General features: G+C 40.5%; 1 protein-coding gene across 2 annotated transcripts; it reads right to left on the bottom strand.

The window, feature by feature from the left end:
- Window positions 1-206: 206 nt before the first annotated feature.
- On the bottom strand, window positions 207-13323 carry cryz (crystallin, zeta (quinone reductase)). Of its 2 annotated transcripts, none has more exons than XM_040039548.1 (8): window positions 12914-13323; window positions 7604-7756; window positions 7211-7374; window positions 6696-6747; window positions 1812-1961; window positions 1629-1730; window positions 778-900; window positions 207-457 (listed from the first exon to the last, which is right to left on the bottom strand). In XM_040039548.1, the coding sequence occupies exons 1-8, from the start codon at window positions 13019-13021 to the stop codon at window positions 296-298; spliced, it is 1014 nt and encodes a 337-aa protein (XP_039895482.1). In that variant the 5' UTR covers window positions 13022-13323; the 3' UTR covers window positions 207-295. The 2 variants fall into 2 exon arrangements, with proteins under 2 accessions (XP_039895482.1, XP_039895483.1); XM_040039549.1 differs by having other exon boundaries at window positions 805-900; window positions 12914-13320.
- Between the last annotated feature and the right edge of the window lie 9042 nt (window positions 13324-22365).

The following is a 22365-nucleotide window of genomic DNA, read 5'->3' as shown; positions in this document are numbered from 1 at the left end:
AGCCCAGATCGTAATTGTGATTAAAATTTGATTAATTGAGCAGCCCTACACTACAGTAAGGTTTCATCCAATTGGCAAATCGCACCATCATGGTACAGTGAAAACAAATCCAGCCTAAGGATTTTCTGCATTATTTTCTGTGATCTAGCAAACTGATTTTTGCCATAGAAGCAACAAACAACAACATTAACCGTTCCTGAATTTTTTTTTTTTTTTTTTATTAAAGTATCACCCATTTAAAAACAGCCTGAACTGTAATAACTGTAAAGGTGACCTGTGACCCATTACATGGTCGTCACATAGTCAGGACCATCTTCCCAGCAGCCCCGGGAGACTCGATGATATCATGGTGGGCCTGGGCAGCTTTTTCAAGCGGATACTGGGAACCGACGACTGGACGCAACCAACCAGCTTCCATCCCTGCATACAGTAGAGCTCCACACTCCTTCAACTCCTCCTGAGAGGAGCAGGGGGAGAAGAAAGATGTCCAAATCACCAAGTGGGGCACGGAATAAGAATTCTGTACATATTTATCATGTATGGAGTCATAGCCAAAGGTTTTGGAAGTAGCATTACCAATGTGCATGATTTTGCTTACTTGGAAAACTAAATAAAATAAAAAATAATAACAATAATAGCACGGAACACTAACTTTAACAAACTAAACATTTTCAAATAATAACAATCAAACCTACTCTGGAAAATAGGCTTAACTGAATTAAAACAAAATTTTAAAATGAAATTAAAAAAAAAAAAAAAAAAAATTAGATAACTGACAAATTTTGTGATGCTGTTGTTTTGTACCGGTGTTGCAAAGAAAAGGGCCACTCCCACTATGCTGCTCTCTTTAACCATGGTGTCTCTGGGATTGATCTCTATAGATCCTCTGGAGCCAACAACCTAAAGAAAAAGAGCAAAGTAGAGGTAAGATTAATGAGTATTTGTAAATGACTGTATATAACTGTATCAGAACATTTCTGGTAGATATGAATCCCAGCACAATGATGTACTGTTCCAAACCTGACTATAACATTAAAAATACTACTATGCATTTTCATCACTGTTCCCCTGCTACACCTGTTGTTATGTCCTACAGTTAACTAGTTCGCCATACTTTTATGCCGCAACAGGTCTGTCAGAATACACAGAACAACTGGGTGTTTAAAATTTTCTAACAAAGCTGAGCTAAAGAAGACCTAAATACATTTTATAAAGAGCTGCATTGTTTGAGTTTGGAGCTAGCTGGGAATGACAGACAACCTCCTGTTACTGCTGCACACCATGTCATTCATACTTTTGCTGCTTTGTCCGTTATTTGCTTCTCACCTCTTGCTTTGTAGTTGATTGTTGCTAGAGGACATTTCAGCCTGGGGAACCCTCTGATGTATTTATCACACCCTGATATGTCAACAACAGCTGACTACTCCCTGTGTGGAGTGAAGTGAGTGTTTCCTTATAGCTGTCCTGTTTTTAATATTGTACTATAATTATTATTAGTCCACCACAGCTGGATTGTTAACAACACATTTCTGAGTAGTAGTAAACTGATAAACCAGTAAAAGATCCCACGACTATACTATTTAAAAAAAAAAAAAAAAAAAACAAAAAAAAAAAAACTGTAGTCCTACTATCACTCGCCCTCCATAGGCCAGCATCTGGAGGTCCTTACTGAGGTTGACATTTGACAGCATCTCCACTATCACATCTAAACCTCGGCCCTTTGTGGCTTCCTGGAATACATAAACACAGAGCATTTTTCAGAAGGTCAGAACGAGTTATTCCTGCCACTTGACTTCTATGTGAGTGAATACCATGATTTTGTCTGTGTATTCTTCTTGTCTGTGATTAAAGGCCAGGTGAGATCCATTGTTAAGGACCAACTTCATCCCCTCTGGTGTCCCTGCTGTCCCAAAAACCTGAAGACCCAGAGCACGGGACAACTGACAGGCTGCAATGCCCACCTATAGGATGAAGAAAGTATTTGATTGTAGCTAAATTTCATTTTAGCACACATTTCTAGTCACTTTTATTTAAAGCTGATGAGCCACGGTAGTACAAGTAATGCAAGAATATACAGTGGCTTGCAAAAGTATTCGGCCCCCTTGAACTTTTCCACATTTTGTCACATTACAGCCACAAACATGCATCAATTTTATTGGAATTCCACGTGAAAGACCAACACAAAGTGGTGTACACGTGAGAACTGGAACGAAAATCATACATGATTCCAAACATTTTTTACAAATAAATAACTGAAAAGTGGGGTGTGCGTAATTATTCAGCCCCCTGAGTCAATACTTTGTAGAACCACCTTTTGCTACAATTCCAGCTGCCAGTCTTTTAGGGTCTGTCTCTACCAGCTTTGCACATCTACAGACTGAAACCTTTTCTCATTCTTCTTTGCAAAACAGCTCCAGCTCAGTCAGATTAGATGGACAGCGTTTGTGAACAGCAGCTTTCAGATCTTGACACAGATTCTCGATTGGATTTATATCTGGACTTTGACTGGGCCGCTCTAACACATGGATATGTTTTGTTTTAAACCATCCCATTGTTGCCCTGGCTTTATGTTTAGGGCAACAATGGGTTGTTCTAGTTGTCCTGCTGGAAGGTGACCCTCCGCCCCAGTCTCAAGTCTTTTGCAGACTCCAAGAGGTTTTCTTCCAAGGTTGCCCTGTATTTGGCTCCATCCATCTTCCCATCAACTCTGACCAGCTTCCCTGTCCCTGCTGAAGAGAAGCACCCCCAGAGCATGATGCTGCCACCACCATATTTGACAGTGGGGATGGTGTGTTCAGAGTCATGTGCAGTGTTAGTTTTCCGCCACACATAGCGTTTTGCATTTTGGCCAAAAAGTTCCATTTTGGTCTCATCTGACCAGAGCAGCTTCTTCCACATGTTTGCTGTGTCCCCCACATGGCTTGTGGCAAACGGGAGTTCTTATGGTTTTCTGTTAACAATGGCTTTCTCCTTGCCACTCTTCCATAAAGGCCAACTTTGTGCAGTGCTCGACTAATAGTTGTCGTATGGACAGATTCCCCCACCTGAGCTGTAGATCTCTGCAGCTCGTCCAGAGTCACCATGGGCCTCTTGGCTGCATTTCTGATCAGCGCTCTCCTTGTTCGGCCTGTGAGTTTAGGTGGACGGCCTTGTCTTGGTAGGTTTACAGTTGTGCCATACTCCTTCCATTTCTGAATGATCGCTTGAACAGTGCGCCGTGGGATGTTCAAGGCTTGTGAAATCTTTTTGTAGCCTAAGCCTGCTTTAAATTTCTCAATAACTTTATCCCTGACCTGTCTGGTGTCTAAATCCAATCGAGAATCTGTGTCAAGATCTGAAAGCTGCTGTTCACAAACGCTGTCCATCTAATCTGACTGAGCTGGAGTTGTTTTGCAAAAAGTCCCACATTTATTTATTTACTCAATTTCTGTTTATATTTGATTAAAGACAATTTGTTCTAGACATCTGCATCTCTTTAGTTCATAAACTAACAATCTTGTATTAAAAACAAGTGTAAAAAAACTGGGGAAAAAGTTACCCTGGTTAGTTGTTTTCATGTTAGTTATACAGCAGTGACATACACAATCAGGCCAGAAAAGGTCAAACAACATAATTTTACCACAGGAGTAAGTACATTAAATCAAGATACATAAATTCAGTACCTTATATATAGTATTTTACCTTATCCTTAGGTTTTAGATGTCAGGATTATTAGACAGGAGGTTTACTAATATGGTCTTAAATCTTTTACACATCATATACTGCAGTGGTTTGAATCATATCTATATAATAGACTCCGATTTGTTTATGTAAATGGAGAATCCTCTTCCCACAATAAAGTTAATTATGGAGTTCCACAAGGTTCTGTGATAGGACCAGTTCTGTTTAGATTATACAGTGGGATGCAAAAGTTTGGGCAACCTTGTTAATAGTCATTATTTTCCTGTATAAATCGTTGGTTGTTACAATAAATGTCAGTGAAATATATCATATAGGGGAGAGAGAGAGACACACACACACACACACACTGATACTTGAGAAGTGAAACTAAGTTTATTGGATTTACAGAAAGTGTGCAATAATTGTTTAAACACAATAAGGCAGCCACATAAATTTGGGGCACTGTTGTCATTTTATTGATTCCAAAACCTTTAGAACTAATTATTGGAACTCAAATTGGCTTGGTAAGCTCAGTGACCCCTGACCTACATACACAGGTGAATCCAATAATGAGAGAGTATTTAAGGGGGTCACTTGTAAGTTTCCCTCTTTTAATTTTCTCTGAAGAGTAGCAACATGGGGGTCTCAAAACAACTCTCAAATGACCTGAAGACAAAGATTGTTCACCATCATGGTTTAGGGGAAGGACACAGAAATTTAAGATGTCTGTTTCCACAGTTAGGAACATATTGAGAAAATGGAAAACCACAGGCTCAGTTCAAGTTAAGGCTCAAAGTGACAGACCAAGAAAAATCTCAGACAGACGCGATGAATGGTGAGAACAGTCAGTCAACCCACAGACCAGCACCAAAGACCTACAACATCATCTTGCAGCAGATTGAGTCACTGTGCATCGTTCAACCATTTAGCACACTTTACACAAGGAGATGCTGTATGCGAGAGTGATGCAGAGCAAGCCTTTTCTCCGCCCACAGCACAAACATTGCCGCTTGAGGTTTGCTAAAGCACATTTGGACAAACCAGCTTCATTCTGGAATAAGGTGCTGTGGACTGATGAAACGAAAATTGAGTTATTCGGGCATAACAAGGGGCGTTATGCATGGAGGAAAAAGAACACAGCATTCCAAGAAAAACACCTGCTACCTACAGTTATATATGGTGGTGGTTCCATCATGCTGTGGGGCTGTGTGGCCAGTGCAGGGACTGGGAATCTTGTCAAAGTTGAGGGAACATGGATTCCACTCAGTATCAGCAGATTCTGGAGACCAATGTCCAGGAATCAGTGACAAAGCTGAAACTGTGCCGGGGCTGGATCTTTCAACAAGACAATGACCCGAAACACTGCTCAAAATCCACTAAGGCATTCATGCAGAGGAACAAGTACAACGTTCTGGAATGGCCATCTCAGTCCAGACCTGAATATTATTGAAAATCTGTGGTGTGAGTTAAAGAGCTGTCCATGCGCGGAAGCCATCAAACCTGAATGAACTAGAGATGTTTTGTAAAGAGGAAAGGTCCAAAATACCTTCAACCACAATCCAGACTCTCATTGGAACCTACAGGAAGCATTTCGAGGCTGTAATTTCTGCAAAAGGCAGATCTACTAAATATTGATTTCATTTCTTTTTTTTGTGGCCCCCAAATTAATGCACCTGCCTGATTTTGTTTAAACAATTATTGCACACTTTCTGTAAATCCAATAAACTTCGTTTCACTTCTGAAATATCACTGAGTGTGTCTCCTATATGATATATTTAACTGAAAATTTTTTATCGTAACAACCAACGATTTATACAGGAGAATAATGACTATTAACAAGGTTGCCCAAACTTTTGCATCCTACTGTACATGCTTCCTTCAGGCAGTATGATTTGAAGGTATAGCACACATCTTACAAATATGCTCAATGACACCAGGGTCGAGTAAAATGCCAGAAATGTTCGAAATCATGAAAATATTACCAACAGTTTTATTAAATATTTTATCTCAAGAAAAGAAAATCTATCCATAACTATTAGCCCTCTTCAGGGTGTCACTTATAAACAAAAGCCATTTTTTAAAACTCCTTTTTGACACCAAGAGATAAAATTAGAAGTCAAGCTCCCTTACATTAGGTGTGAATGATATTTGTAATCAAATTAAATTATAGGAAAGGGAGCAATATGTGTGTGTAAATGGTAAAAATCTCAAAGTATAACTATCAAATATGGGGTCCCACAGGGATCAGTATCAGGACTACTTTTCTTCCTTCTACACATTTTGTTCATTCCTTTAGTATTTTGTGTGCAATATTGTAATATTTTTCATAATGCATAATGAAGTATTTAGACTCGAGGACAAACTTTGTAATACAGTGGAACCCCGACTTACGAATACCCCGTTAAACGAAAAATTCAAGTTACGAAGGCACTGAACGCCAATATTTCTGCCCGTGTTACGGCAAAATGCCCATTTTATGAAATCCGCTGGCTCTGATTGGCCGAGCCCAGAATGCCTTCCGAATCATGTGACAACCCATTGGCTTTCGTAATTGCGCTTCGCTGTTCCACTTGAACGACGTATTGTTGTTCTAGTTAGCAATTAGTCTATAGTCTATCGTTCAGCATCGCCTCACTCAAAAGGCGCGATGGGTGCTTCGACTTACGAAATTCATTTGTTCCCGAGGGTCTTTCGTAAGTCGAAAATTTTTGTAAGTCGGAGTTCCACTGTATTCTCCATCATACTCTCCCTTAACCCACTCACACACATAACACTTCAACTTTTGAAGGGAAAGAAAGGCAAAACAAGTTTTAGCGTGACCTACAGATCAGGAAAGCACTGCAAGTGTTCAAAATCTTTTTCGGGCTTTAAAAACAGATTAATACAACAGCTGCTCCTAAAATATGTTTAGATGTATCGGATTGGTGTCACTATACTTTGGCATCCTTGCAGGATATTTTAGGGATCTAGGTCAGCCTAATGATGATTTGTTAGAAATTGGAGCTATATCTCCTAGAGCTGAAGAACAGTCTCACCCCTCCACTGGCTCCATGGATAAGAACGGTCTCTCCAGCCTTGGCGTGCGCTCTGCACAACACAAAAAACCCACAGAGTAGGTGAAAGTTAACAGTATGGTGCTGCATTACTAATTAACCACCCCCTCTATTAAAAACATTGATCTTTCCTTTGTAACATGATGTTTGTTCAGAGTTGGGATATGCATATATCTGGACTTGTCAGTGTGGAAGGAAGAAGATCAAGGTTTTGACCACCAGAGGGCAGTATAAGTACCACGCAGCTGTTTAGACTTGGTCATATGCAGGAAGAGATACATGCATTTCTTGTTGTTATAATATATTTTAGCTGACATTACTTTTTCAGCACTTTCTGTTGTTATATAAGCCCACTAAAAGATTTTTACTGGACCTTGTAATTTGAATTAGAAATATTAAATTGAATATTATATTGAATTTCATTGCTTTGCTCTTTAAGATCTGCAGATGGTGGAATCCTGCTACAGCTCGCCCTGATTAGAACAGGTGTGTCTTACTTGTGGATCAGAGCTCTGTAGGCGGTGAAGTACGGGATCCCGATGGCTGCTCCCTGTGTGAAGTCTAAAGCATCAGGCAGCTTGTAAACAGAGTCGCCAGCTGCTACAGTGTACTCTGCATAGCCTCCAGTCTCTGTAGCTGTGGTGAACACACGATCCCCTGCCTGGAAAACACACACATGTTCACACACTGTGCACACCTCCTGTATCTCCTTATTTAAGAGTTCCTTCTCACATTGTCTCTGTGTATTTTCTACAGGATGAACTTGAACTTGGATTTACACAGGTTTTAAGTGATGCTAAGCAGAAGATGGAGGACTGATCCTGATATGATCATATAACTACACTGACATGTAGCTGCTATCACATCCATACAGTCGTCTGTACTCTAACCTTCACTGCAGTCACTCCTTCTCCAACTGATTCCACCACTCCTGCTACATCAGAGCCAGGTGTGTAAGGCAGGGTGGGTTTCCTTGCATACGTCCCAGCTCGGATGTAAGTTTCCACAGGGTTCACTCCACAGGCATGGACACGGATCAACACCTATATGAGAGAGAGAGACTTCAGATGGACTATGCCATGTGGGCTGAGAGATTAGGAGATTTTAAACACTATTACTCAAATATTTCATTTAAATCACTTGAACTTGAATAATAATCACAGGTTAAAAACACTGGCTGTTTCGGGGTGGCTGTAGCTCAAGCGGTAGAGCAGGTCATCTACTGATCGGAAGGTTGATGGTTCAATTCCTGGTTTCCCTAGTCTGCATGCCAAATATCCTTGGGCAAGATACTAACCCCAAATTGCATCCATATGAGTGCGTGTGTGAATGTTAGTTAGAAAGCATTCATACAAGCACAAAAAAAAATGTGCATGGGTGAATGCACAAGTTGTGTAAAGTGCTTTGAGTCCTCAGAAAAGCACTATATAAGAACCAATCCATTTTCCATTTAAACAACAAAAGTTTGTCCACCTCGGGCCATTAATTCTAATCTTAGCTACTTCAATCTTTAAAATTTCTAAATGTTTCAATTTGACCGTCATTTCAAGCTTAAGAAACAGCTGCTTGACTACAAAACTTCAACTACTGGATACATTTCTCAGATTTTACCCTTGATTTATTTGCTATTGACTATAACAAAATCAGATTTCTGACTTAAAAACATGTTCACAGCTTTTTTTCATTTCAAGTAAAAAAATGTAATTGCAATGACACTTGATGCATGTTCTGACGCAAGTGGGGGTTTACCCTTTTTCCACTTTGATAGTACTGTACAGACATCTAACACTCATTCAGTGACAATTTATTCCTGTGTGATTCAGTACATTTCTTTGAGAACTGGATAACCAGTGCAGAAGTCCATCCAGGATCTGTGATCAGAACAAGTGTTACTTGTACTACTGTTTGCTAATAATTAAATTAGATTTGACTTCTACATTCACATGTAGAATTCAATATTAACATCATTCAGAAAAAGGCAAGTATATTTGTTTTGTCAACAGTCAATTTAAAAAATGACTTTATGGGCTTTATTAACTGAAAGGAAGCAGGAGATGAATTTGCACTTGTTTTGTAGCAGTGCTGTCAGGTCATTGTTGGTACAAGTTCCTTTTCCACCCCTCCCTAATGGTTATACCTTTCTGTTCTATTATGCTTGCAGCTAGTGCTCTGCGATACTGCAGAATCTGGTATTAATCTGATACCAAGTATCAGTGCCAGTTTACAAATACTTATACTTTTTACTGAAAAAAGGATATAGTGGAGAGCAGGGTATCATGAGTTTTGAGACAAAGTGTCTCAGTTTTAGTTTTTCATGTGTTTTGAAACTTTGTTTTTGAAGACCTGGAATGTAAATGTAATGGTGTCTAAAACACTCGGGTGAACCTCTGTTATTTAAATGTGCTGTAGGGTATAAATTAGGGATGCACCGATACCAGTATCGGCCTCGATACCACATTTTTTAAAGTACTCGTACTCGTTAAAAGTCCCCCGATACCGAGGACCGATACCACGGTCTGAGACCTGTCTATGTTTGAGCGGCATGTAAAGGGTTAATCACAGGCGCCGAGTGCCCGCCCCCAGGCCCCGAGTGCCCGCCCCGGCTGCAGCTCAGAGCGGGGAGAAAGCGAGGCGAGACATATCAGCTGTGTGGAACTATTTCAAAGTGAACGAAGACGCGAAAACAAAGGCGGACTGCAAATTGTGCTCAGTGAAATTGTCCAGAGGAGGCTCTAAAGGTAGCGCATTTAACACAAGCAATTTAATCAAGCACCTAAAATCCCAACACAACAACGAGCACAAAGAGTTTACCCACGCTTATTAGCACAGAGGAGCATAGCTGATGCTATAGCAGTGGGACGGAAAATAGTTGGGCATTTTAAACATTCCGCCTTAGCCTACTCCCGCCTCGAGGACATTCAGGGACAGCTCAACCAGCCAATAAGACTGCAGCAGGACGTACAGACGCACTGGAACAGCACGTATTACATGCTCCAGTCCCTCATTGAGCAAAAGCGAGTGCACGAACTCCCTGACTATCTCACCGCTCACCAATGGGCTCTTATGGAGACGACTGTTGCCATCCTCGCCCCCTTTGAGGAACTAACTAAAAAAGTGAGCAGCTACGACGCACTAGCCTCTGATGTCATCCCAGCTGTGACTGTGCTAGTGAGACTTCTAAACAGAGAAACAGACGAACAAATTTAAAATTAAATTTTGTGTTTTTATAATTATTTATTCTGTAATATGTTGCATACAACATGCTTTTCATTTTAAATAAATGTTCTTAATTCCAAACTAGTCCCTTGTTTGTTTGTTTTTTGTTAAATTATAGGACTAAAGCTGTCACCTGCAAATTTAAATCATGTTTTTATTAAGTACTTGGTATCGGTATCGGCGAGTACTGAAATGCAAGTACTCGAACTCGTACTCGTTTCCAAAAAAGTGGTATCGGTGCATCCCTAATATAAATAAAATACACGTGACAGTCAACACAAAAAGGTTCAAACATTTTCATCTCTTTCAAGTTAGGAGGCGTATTTTTCATTAATATTTAACACAATTCAGTGGGCTACATACTACAATGTATCGATCAGATACCAATACCAGCGTTGGTATCAATACTATCGATATTTGGCTCGATCCACCATTTCCAGTTGTAGCATGGATATTGTTCACATGTGGTTACTTGGCTATGATTAAAGAGACAGCTTTACATCTCAATGTTAGTGTAGTATTCTTAATATCTGACTTCCACAAATATTCAGTTCAATTCAATTTTATTTGTGCAGCACCAAATCACAACAACAGTCGTCTCAAGGTGCTTTATATTGTAAGGTAGACCCTACATACATACAGAGAAAAACCCAACAATCATATGACCCCCTATGAGCAAGGTGACAGTGGGAAGGAAAAACTCCCTTTTAACAGGAAAAAACCTCCAACAGAACCAGGCTCAAGGAGGGGCGGGGCCATCTGCTGTGATCGGTTGGGGTGAGAGAAGGAAGACAGGATAAAGACATGCTGTGGAACAGCCAAAGATTAATAACAAGTATGATTCAGTGCAGAGAGGTCTATGAACACAATGGCTGTATCCCAATTCAGGGTCTGCAGCCTTAAAGGCCGCATTTTAAGGCCGATTACATCACAGCGACGAGACAAAGGCTGTCCCAATTCAAAGGCTGCTCGAAATGCGGCCCTCAAATGCGTCCTTCATTTCCCTGAATTTTAAGGATGTGGCGGTGTAGACTTCGTGGCCCAACATATCCCAGAATGCATAGCGCGGCGGTGGGTGTGGATAATTTTGCCGAAAAAAAACGGCGGATGAGGGGCGCCCGAAGAGTAAACTTTAAGTAAGTACTGAATATTATGTCACTTATTTATGTGCAAATGTTTAATAACGAAGAACATTAAAACATTACTGTTGGCCACATGTCGGCAAAGTTATGTGACATTAGTGACGTTTGTACTAACTTGGTTTTAAAGCCTTTACTTTAAAATGTACGCCGTTCAATAGCTGAGCTTAATCTTACAGAGAATGATCAAAGCTCATGTAGAAACAAACAAACAAATGAACAAAAGATTTTCTCCTTCATTTCTGTCAAACAATGCTGTATGAAACGTTTCCAGCTGTTAGTATCATGGTTGCTAGGCAACCTGGGCAGCGCGACAGAGGCTAGACCGTCCAATTTTACGAGCCTCGAACTTCCGGCCTTAGCGGTCTTTGAGTACGCGGCCCTTGTGGACCGCTAAGGCTGCATACTTTAAGGCTGCAGACCCTGAATTGGGATACAGCCATAGTGAGTGAGAAAGGTGACTGAAGAAGAAATACTCAGTGCATCATGGGAGTCCCCCAGCAGCCTACACCTATTGCAACATAACTAAGGGAGGATCCAGGGTCACCTGGTCCAGCCCTAACTATATGCTTTAGCAAAAAGGAAAATTTGAAGCCTAATCTTAAAAGTAGAGATAGTGTCTGTCTCCTGAATCCAAACTGGAAGCTGGAAGTCATTAAGATAAGATGGGGCCTGATTATTTAAGACCTTGTATGTGAGGAGCAGGATTGTTAAATTCAATTCTGGATTTAACAGGGAGCCAATGAAAGGAAGCCAACACAGGAGAAATCTGCTCTCTCTTTCTAGTCCCTGTCAGTACTCTTGCTGCAGTATTTTGGATTAAATGAAGGCTTTTCAGGGAGTTTTTAGGACTTCCTGATAATAATGAATGACTACTTTTAGAGCTATTGCGCAAATGGAAGAAAGCAGTCTTACATATTTGTTTAATATGTGCATTGAAGGACATATCGTGGTGAAAAATAACCTTGGCCTCACAGTGTTACTGGAGGCCAAGGTAATGCCATCCAGAGTAAGAATCTGGTTAGATACCATATTTCTAAGATTTTCAGGGCAGAGTACAATAACCTCAGTTTTATCTGAATTAAGAAGCAGAAAATTAGAGGTCATCCAGGTCTTTATGTCTTTAAGACATTCCTGCAGTTTAACTAATTGGTGTGTGTTATCTGGCTTCATGAACAGATACATTTGTGAAGCCAGATAAAACACAAGTTTGGTGTCTTCTGCTTAGCAGTAGCAGGGCTTTCTTATAAAGCAGCAAACTATTTCTCCAGGCTAAATGATGATCTTCTAAATGTGTGATACACCACTTCCTCTCCAGCTTACGAGTTATTTGCTTTAGGCTACGTGTTTGAGAATTATACCAGGGAGTCAAGTACTTCTGATTTGAGGCCTACAGGAGCTACAGTATCCAGAGTCACTCGTAGTGAGGTTAAATTATTAACAAGATAATCAACCTCTGTTGGAGTAGCGTTCAGGTAGCGGCTCTGCTGTGTGTTGGTACAGGGCATTGAAGACGGTCAGTGGGTGGATTATATTCTTAAACTTAGTTGCAGCACATTCAGAAAGACGTCCACTGTGATGAAATCTACTCCCCACTGCTCTGTAATCAATTGCTGTAAATTTAAATGTTATCAGGAAATGATCAGACAATAAAGAAGTAATGCAGAAGGCCAAGCACCAAAATCAAACACACCGTAATGCAGGTTTATGATTTCATGAAACTCTATATGCAGATCATAAGCATTAGCAGTGAGTGTGTTTCAAACATCACGCGTGATTTTACTGTGACGTGCAGCTGCTGCTGTGTGCCCTTTGCACGGAGTAGTCCAGCTGCGTGGGTCTCACCTGTGTGCGCCCGGGCTGAGGGACAGTCACGTCAGAGCGCAGTCTGAGGACTGACGGAGCTCCGAACTCACTCACTCTAATGGCTCTCATCAACCTGCTGCCTGACATGCCCGCACATGCGCTCAGATAAATCAACCTTGAAACTCGGACGTCGTACTCTTCAGGACTTCCATACTGCGTCAAATTGCGCTGCTTCTTCTACGTTTTGGGGCATTTGTTGGTTTTCTGTATTGTCGCCCTCTCCTGTGCGGCTGGGGAAGTGCTCCGTCGACTACATCTGCAGTCCAGGGGCCCGTTCCTCGTACGTCGCTCACTACATCCAAGATCAAATGACACATCCAAGACCAAACCATCGCGCTAACCGTGAGCTCGCTAATCCGGTTCCCCGAACACACCTGCTGTTGACGATCAGTACAGCTGGATGAAGTAATGTGAGATCACTGGGTGTCGTAAAAGGGGCTACGCATCGATAGTAGAAACATTGATCGGCAACCCTCTGATTGGTCGGCGAAAATGTCGAAGGAGCGCGCTCAGTATTTTTCGGCAGCAGAGCAAGAACTCCTGAGTGAGGGATTTCAGGAGTTTCAGAGTTTAATCAGAACGCAAGGGAACACTGCAAAGGCTGCAAAAGCAAGGAGAGAGGGCTGGCAGAAAGTTGCTGACAAATTAAACTCGTAAGTAATTTAATAATAACAATAATAATGGAGTGGATTGATATAGCGCTTTTCAAGGCACCCAAAGCGCTTTACAATACCACTATTCAGTCACTCTCACATTCACACACTGGTGGAGGCAGCTACGGTTGTAGCCACAGCTGCCCTGGGGCAGACTGACAGAAGCCAGGCTGCCATATCGCGCCATCGGCCCCTCTGGCCAACACCAGTAGGCGGTAGGATAGATTTATTATATTACACTATATTATCCAATATTACATTACATTATATTATATTATGTTATATTATATCCCCTTTCACATTAGAGCCACAACAGGACCCACTAGAACATGGGAACAAGTAAAAGTGAAATATAAGAATATTCCACAGAATGGTAATATTTATCACTTATATTGCTTATAGTCTCTTGGAAAGAGACCCTGAAATAATCTGTTTGTTTGTTCATAACAGCAACCAAGAAAAGGGCAGAGCACAAAAAGACAGCTGGTGGTCCTGCACCCCCTCGTCAACAAGTTGGTTAAGTAAATAATATCCTCACGGGAATATCGATATCTCTCAATGAGCACACTGTCGCGCTGAGCTAAAGGATCCTGTCTATCCCGCAATATACGCTGAATTCTGAAAACTCTCCTTATCAATCTTGCACCTTCCGCAATGGGTGGCTCGCGTATACGGACAGGACATGGCTGCAACAGACTTCCCAAATCCACCTTCGCTTTTATAGCCGTGGTCTCCCATCTTGATTACTATGGAGTGCCAGGACTGCCATAATGCATTAATTAAATACACCATTAAATAATTAATTAAATGTGGCAATAATTAATTAAAATTGGAATTAATTAATTAAATAAATAGTTATGACACATGTAATTAATTAATTATTGACACATTTAATTAATTATTTATGTATTTCACATTTTAATTAATTATTGACACATTTAATTAATTAATTATTGACACATTTAATTAATTATTTATGTATTTCACATTTTAATTAATTATTGACACATTTAAATAATTATTGACACATTTAATTAATTATTTAATGATATATTTATTTATTTCATTTTGGCAGTCATGGCGCCTGGCTCTCATCATGAAATAATTTTATCTGTCAGCCTCACCCATCAAACTCAGGGGGCGGGGTTAACGCTGATCGAGTCAAAACCATTGCTTTGGCCTGGTGGCCATTGTTTCTAGCACACAACAACCAGCATGTGGAAGCTAACAGAACTGAACTTTGAAAAACCCTGTTTGTGTGTCACCAAATACTGTTTTAATATTTTTTTAGCCGAGAATGTAGTGGTTTAATCTTCATGTGTCTGGTCGGTTTGTCAAGATACAGCCTCTTTGCAAAAGTGCTTCGATGATTTCGGAGATGTCTGCCCTGTCTCACGGCAAAGCGTGGGATAGACCCGCTCGCCTCGCAAGCAATCCCACCGACAAAGCGCAGGCCCCGGTACACAGCTGTAGTAACCCCCGCTGACTTCTTTTACTGAGGTTATATTTATCGGGGTTTTATTTCCTGATGTTCGTATGTGTCCTACGTGTTTCAGTATAATTCTGAATTATAACTAACATTAAAAACATGTTTAAGGAGGAGAGAGAGCAAATAAATCTGTTTAACATCTGATCTTTGGGTTTTTGTTCAGTAATCAGCGTGACCTGTGTATAAACGCATAAAAGAGATAACGTTGGTGTTTCTGTCATGTAGTAACTGCTGGCTTTAACTGTACAAAGGTTGTTCGACACTATGAAACACATACAGACTTCATGATGTTCGGCTAATATTTTTATAGTGAATATTAATCATGAGGGTAAACGGCCCTGTACACCACGGAGCGAGGTCAGCATATCCACGATATCCACGATATCCTCAGCTCCATGAGTTAACACAAAGTTTCCCAGCTGACTATCTAACTGCCAACTATTCCAGAGACGTGAAAATATACAGCATAAAGAAAAGTGTAAGAGACTCGGCAGCAGATTAGAATAACAGTTATACATTTAATAAATCACCAAATGAATCCAAGAAACGAGCAAACCTGTTCCGACAATTTGAGTTTGTATTCCCTCAGCTGCAGACTCGCTGCTGTTTAAATGTTTGAAAAGGAAGATTAGATATAAAAAACGTCAAACATAGACTCAGTCTGCCTTCACATTTGATATGAGGCCAGCACGTATAGTGGCTGTGTCCTGTTTTAAGATCATACATGTAAAATTGTTGTCTGACCTCCGTCGATCCAGCCGCTCAGTCCGTGGTTACCATGGTTACTGCATAAGCAGCTATACTGTTAACAGCTGGCACTGAGGAAACCTACACCAGCATGGGTGTTTATGTTTTTCATTGCAAAAGAACTGTCTGAATGGTTAACTGAAGTTAACTTGGATAAATTATAGTTAAGGAGTTTCACAGATAACGCCTACGTGAGCTGTGCGACTGTTCACCTGAAATCAGCAGGCTATTACTGAAATACACGTGCTATATCATAAACTATGATATAAATAGGGAGGTCCTATTAACATGTTTAGTTTTAAAGGACACCTTCCTGCCTTTAGTCTCCTTCATGAGCAGTATTAGTTTTCTTCTAACATCCAGAAGTCTGCACCATGTGTTTCATAGTTTGTAACAAGCCTTTGACAGGTAAACATAACATGACCGAAAAAGAAAAAAAAAGAAAAAAAAAGAGAGAGAGTGTTGACATAAGAAGAGAAAATGCTCTCAATTATGGAGACAGGCAAATGGTTCATTTATGTTTGATGTGTGTTTATTCCTCCCTAAATATCGTCGGTGAAGTTTGCCATGCACATCAGATTTTCCTGCGCATTTTTTATACCTCTGCCAACAGAGAGAGAGAAAAAAATCACATTCTAACAGACAGCTGGTGCTTAGAATACAGTTGAATAACTATTAAAAAACAGATGATATTTAGATGATAGTTCAGTCTAACACATGTGCCAGTGAACCATTAAACGTCTGTGAAACTATGCAGTTATGAAACGTAACTTTAACCTCAGCCAAACCGATTTGCTCAGTTGTAAATAAAACAGCGAAGTAAACGTGACCCGACAGACAGAACCTGAGTGAATGAAGTCCAGCGTTTAACCACTGAGAGCTAAAACTCAGCTGAGGTTTCAAAAGCTGTGTGCCGGTGATTGGACATCAGCCGCTGATGAAGCTGCTTCGCCTATAAAGTGCTCTGTAAGGAAACAAGCTCCAGCAGCTCTGCGCTCGGGGAAAACACTATATTTACTTATCTTGTGCAGAAAAATGCGCTGACATTGCTTTATATCGAGCACCGGCTGCCCGGTTAAACTGTGACTATCACCAGGTAACGTAGGCGTGTTTCTTGAATTAGCAGCAGGTGTTAAACAGCTGACAGATGAGGAGGAGGATGCATGCAGGTAAACTGAGGGTCTGTTGAGCTGATCGCTGGTTTCGTGAGAAAAATGTCAGCTCGTTATTTATGTTACAGAAGCACAGAGACACAAGACCAGGCGGAAAGAGACGATCGTTCGGTGAAAATGAGAATCTGCGAATGCAACATGTGGAACACGGAGAGTGGAATATGTAAACAAACCGGTTAACGTAACCCCCTGGGTGCACTCTGCATGCTGACTGTTAGCAGAGCTAGTGAAATCTCTGAAAACATCTGAGCACTTTTGCAAACATGTTCTATGTTGACAACGTCGCGACATTCGCGGCTAAAACACTGTTAAAAGTGTAGCTGGTGACAGAAAAACGGGGTATTTTAAAACTACACCACCACCATTGCTGCCTGTGATTTGATCTGCATTCTGGGATACCTGGCTGCCCCAAGTCTACACAAGCAATCGATTATCTAGGATCGACCTGTTTTGACTTACTTTGCACGGCAACCAATCAAATGTTAGAGAAGCTGCATGGGCAGCGTTAACCCCGCCCCTGAGTTTGATGGGTGAGGCTGACAGATAAAATTATTTCATGATGAGAGCCAGGCGCCATGACTGCCAAAATGAAATAAATAAATATATCATTAAATAATTAATTAAATGTGTCAATAATTATTTAAATGTGTCAATAATTAATTAAAATGTGAAATACATAAATAATTAATTAAATGTGTCAATAATTAATTAATTAAATGTGTCAATAATTAATTAAAATGTGAAATACATAAATAATTAATTAAATGTGTCAATAATTAATTAATTACATGTGTCATAACTATTTATTTAATTAATTAATTCCAATTTTAATTAATTATTGCCACATTTAATTAATTATTTAATGGTGTATTTAATTAATGCATTATGGCAGTCCTGGCACTCCATAGATTACACGAAGTAATTTGCAATTACTACTCTGAAATATGAATTACATCTGTAATAATCACATACATGTAATAGAATGTTAATAGTACATTTCCCTTTTTTAGGAAATGACCTGTATGTATCTGTGTGAAATCAATAAATGGATCAAGTGCTGCATTACCTTTAGTTACATTGATAATATTTATTTATGGTGAAACAGTGGTGGAATATCGCTGTTGCTTTCGTATACATGAAGCGGACATACCTGCGTGGCCGCGATCTAATCCTGTTTACATAAAGTAAACCTGCTCCCGAGCAGGTTTACGCTTACGGCTCTGTTGCTATGGCAGCAAGTCCCGGATGAGCTTCGGGGAACCGAACGATCCAAGATCACGCGAAATCGTCAACAATCTAATCCAGCTAACTTACTTAGCGAGGTACCCAGGCCAACACTGAGCGCACACGGCTTTTACTTTGTAATTCTGTGGGATATATAAGTATTATGTGTTACATTTAGCAGTACTTTTTTTTTTAAAATACCACACAATATTTACACATCACACTGGAATTATTATGCAAAGTCTGTCTGATACTCGACACTGATCACAGTTGTTAGCTGGATCCTTTTCCACTAATTTCAGTGCACGTCAGCACAGTAAGTCCAGTTCTTAACGTGGCATTAATCTGTGTTGTATGTGTGTCAGGAAAATTTACTTTGCTCATTTTCAAATCTGAAATTTTTGGATTTGAAACTGTAAAAGTGGAGCACTGTCAGAGGAACATACTGGGCGGTTGGCCAGGGCCGCATCGTGGTGGGGGTGGCATCACGGGCAACAAAAAAAAAAGTTGCTCGTACTCATGCTGCCCCGATGTCAGCCAGCGCATTTTGGAGATGACATGGGCACCGATCGGTTTTCCATCGCCCATTTGCTGGGAGTAAGGGCATCCTCTGTTTGCGAGGTGCGGAGGAGAGGGCGGGGCGGCGGGGTATTCTCTGGCTAACTGGAGCGGCATCTAATAACCAACTCACAAAATAAAACAAAATATAAACAAACCAACAAACACGAAAACACCAGACAGCATGATACAGACTTATAATTTGCACCGATGTTTTTTCGAAATTCTATACGTGAAAAGTGAGCGCGAGAGCCCTCGGTGCGCCTGCTCGCTGCTGAAGTCAAAGTAAACTTTATTGTCATCTCCGTTACATACAGTCCAGTATATAGAGAGACGAGACGAGGAGGCTCCAGTTACAGCAGTGCAAGTAAACAAACATTATATATAAGAAGAGTAAGAAAATAAACATACAATTTAGGACCGGGGTAAAGGATCAATAACAATTTAACATTTATAATTTACTGTTTGATGATTTAAAGTCTCACTCAACTTGTTGAAAGGGGAGGGGGGCGGCTGCTTCCAAATAGAGCACATTTCATTCATAATGTTGTAAATCCAAGCCCATTATGGATTCATGATTTGAATCCTGGGTTGTGCGAAATCCCAGAAATAAACCCTAGACAAAGTGAATCTGTGAACTAAGGTATAGGTCCATTAGGTTATGTTGTGGTGATCCTCGTGTTGGGGGATAGGTGTTCTGCAGTGCAAAATTAAAACCAATGGAAGGTGGACAAGAAAAGGTCAAAGCCATCAGGTGCTCAGCCAGAGGGGGTGTTCGCCCAGGGCACCAAACAGGCTAGGACCACCATTGGCTACTTGGATTAGGGGAGTATTAGTTGGCCTCTCTCAGCCTTTAGGCCATTCGGGCTTATTTGAATGTTGTTTGCTTTACACAGCACAGGAACACACACTACGCATTACCACTGAACTGACAACATATTTGACTTTTGTTGGGCTTTTTTTGTTGTTGTTTTATTTTTATTATTTTTTTATAAATTAGCTTTTTGTGCAACTAATGTGTGATGTCCATCTTTTGTGGTGTCCTTGTCACGGTTCTTGGTCAGTTTGACCCAGTATTTTGAGTTGTCATGTTTTTGCAGGTTTAGTTTAGTTCCATGTGTCATTCTCTCTATGTCGAGTCTGCGTCTTAGTGTGATGGTTTCTTGTTCCTGTTTTATTGTGAAGGTCTGCGTCTCATATGAGTGTGTTCAGTTTTACCTCTGTCTCGTCTTGTTGATTATTCCCAGCTGTGTCCACCACCTGTGTGTAATTCCCCTGTGTTTCTCTGTGTATCCACCACAGCTGTGTCCCAATTCAGGGTCTGCACGCTTGAAGTACGCGCACTACGTACGGTGCGTACTATAAGTATGAGAAGTGCGGAAGTGAGAGGCTTGTGAAATGGGACGGTATACGCTTCGTCGCGCTGTTCAGGTTGCCTAGCAACCATGATACTAACCGCGAGACACGTTACATACAGCTTTGTTTGACAGAAATGAAGGAGAAAAATGTTTTGTTGGTCATTCATTTTTGTCATGACATCACTTTGATTAGTTGAGTATCTGAGGCTGAGACCAAGGGACTGTAAAACATGATTATTGGGCTTCATTTATGTGCTGAACAGTCATTTAAGATTAGTTAGTAAATAACAATTAGTTAATGTTGTTCATGAGACTAAAGTCATCTCACTGTGGTAATGTAAATATAATATGGCCAATATTATAGTATTGTCAGATTATTATGATATATATATATATATATATATATATATATTAGGGGTGCAACGATACACAAAATTCACGGTTCGGTTCGGTTCGATACTTTGGTGTCACGGTTCGATATTTTTTCGATACAAAAAAATGTTCATGCCTTTTTAATTTGTCATTTATTAAAATTATAAATATATATTTTAACTCAAAAGTACAGTTTTTAAATTTAACCCTAACCCTTGTGCGTGTTTTTTTATTTTGACAGCGAATGCGCACCTGCGGACCACTTATGTGCAGCCCTGGTTATTTAGCTCGTCATATTGCAGCCACAGAAATTATTTTGTCCATGAAACCATAAAGCTGCACTTTCTTTTTGCCTTATAGTCTGATTTGTCATAACTTCTCTGTTTTGTGGTAAGCTTTTCTTTGGCTGTCACTTCTTCACCCTGACCTGTCTTATTTGGCTCAGCAGAACTAAAATATATATCTGTCTGTGAAGGTTCTCAGTCATCCAGGTCATCGTAGTCAAATATATATCCTGCTGCTTTTACACACGCACTCACATAAGCTCAGCGATTCTCTGCGCGATCAACCTCTCACATGTTTAAGCTGCGGGAGATTTCACTTGTCATGTTTGCATAGTAAGCTAACGATTAATAAGACGATGTCAGAGGAATTGGTGCGCAAATTATCATCACTCACAGATCAGTGCTGTAGCTCTCTATACACAGTTCGCACGATTGCAAAGGGAAAGCAAAAAAACAAGCGCAAATTCAAACGCGATTTCAATATGTCACATATTGACAGTGGCTCACCGATGCCAATGACATAATTACCCAGCTACATTTCTGAAAGAATGCAAAAGCATTGACATATATTTTTCCTTCCTACAATAACCCGACGGGCAGGGAAGAGATAGATTTTGGTAGCCCGACTGAAAAAAATCGCTAGCCCCAGGACGTCGGGCTAGCGATATTGCGAGCCCTGTATCTGATTGAGGAATCACTCATCTTTGGAAAAGAGTTTATTACAGAGAAATGTCTCTTTCCAAAATAAAAGCTATACTATCCGCTTCTTCTGGGCTATATTCTCAGCAGCATAAGGAGAGTCATGTGCTAACAGCTGTCTAAATGACTCGGCTAAAGTTAGTAGCATGCTTGTTGTTTTTGTCTTTGCACTAGGATGATGTCGGCGTAAATGTGCAGTCATATTTGTTGTGTTCCCACTAGTGCTTTCAGGTTAATCTCGTTGAAATGACCTTAACACCACAACACGGCAAATCTCCGTTAACGAGCTACCACCGATCGCCCCGTGCATGGGGCTAGACGGCCAACACGTTAACGAGCTAACTGCGCTAACACACTAGTTCCCACCCATGTAATTGAGCATTGCATGCCACATCCAACATACTGTTTTACTTTAGTCCATGACTCGCTTACCTTCAGGGTCATACGTCACATGAAAACCAAAATAATTCCAAACGCCAGATCTGAATGAGGGTGGGGGAGGGTGGGGGAGGTGCCCTGCGCTCTTCCTTCTGACGATGCTGTCTGTGTTGAGCGCTCAGTGGATCTGCGCTCGACAGTGCAGCCTAGGCGGAGTAGTCGAACGCAGATTCACTGAGCGCTCAACACAGACAGCATCGTCAGAAGGAAAGTTGATAAAATAAATTACAAATGTTGTATTGTTCGATACATATGCGTACCGAACCGAAAGCACTGTATCGAACGGTTCAATATCGATACGAATATCGTTGCACCCCTAATATATATATATATATATATATATATATATATATATATATATATATATATATATATATAACACCCGGCACGCCCCTGCGGGCGGTTTATCCTTCAAGCTCGGGTCCTCTACCAGAGGC

The sequence above is a fragment of the Simochromis diagramma genome, unplaced genomic scaffold (assembly GCF_900408965.1).
Source record: "Simochromis diagramma unplaced genomic scaffold, fSimDia1.1 OVJJ01000337.1, whole genome shotgun sequence".
Lineage (NCBI taxonomy): Eukaryota > Metazoa > Chordata > Actinopteri > Cichliformes > Cichlidae > Simochromis > Simochromis diagramma.
This window is presented reverse-complemented; position numbering and strand designations above follow the sequence as displayed.

Excerpts from the sequence above, each read along its gene's own strand:
- cryz (XM_040039548.1), bottom strand. The coding sequence starts at position 13,021 with ATGTCAGGCAGCAGGTTGATGAGAGCCATTAGAGTGAGTGAGTTCGGA. Across the intron at positions 1,731-1,811 it reads AATACACAGACAAAATCATG|GAAGCCACAAAGGGCCGAGG; the intron begins GTATTCACTCAC and ends TATGTATTCCAG. Across the intron at positions 458-777 it reads ACAACAGCATCACAAAATTT|GAGGAGTTGAAGGAGTGTGG; the intron begins GTCAGTTATCTA and ends TGCTCCTCTCAG.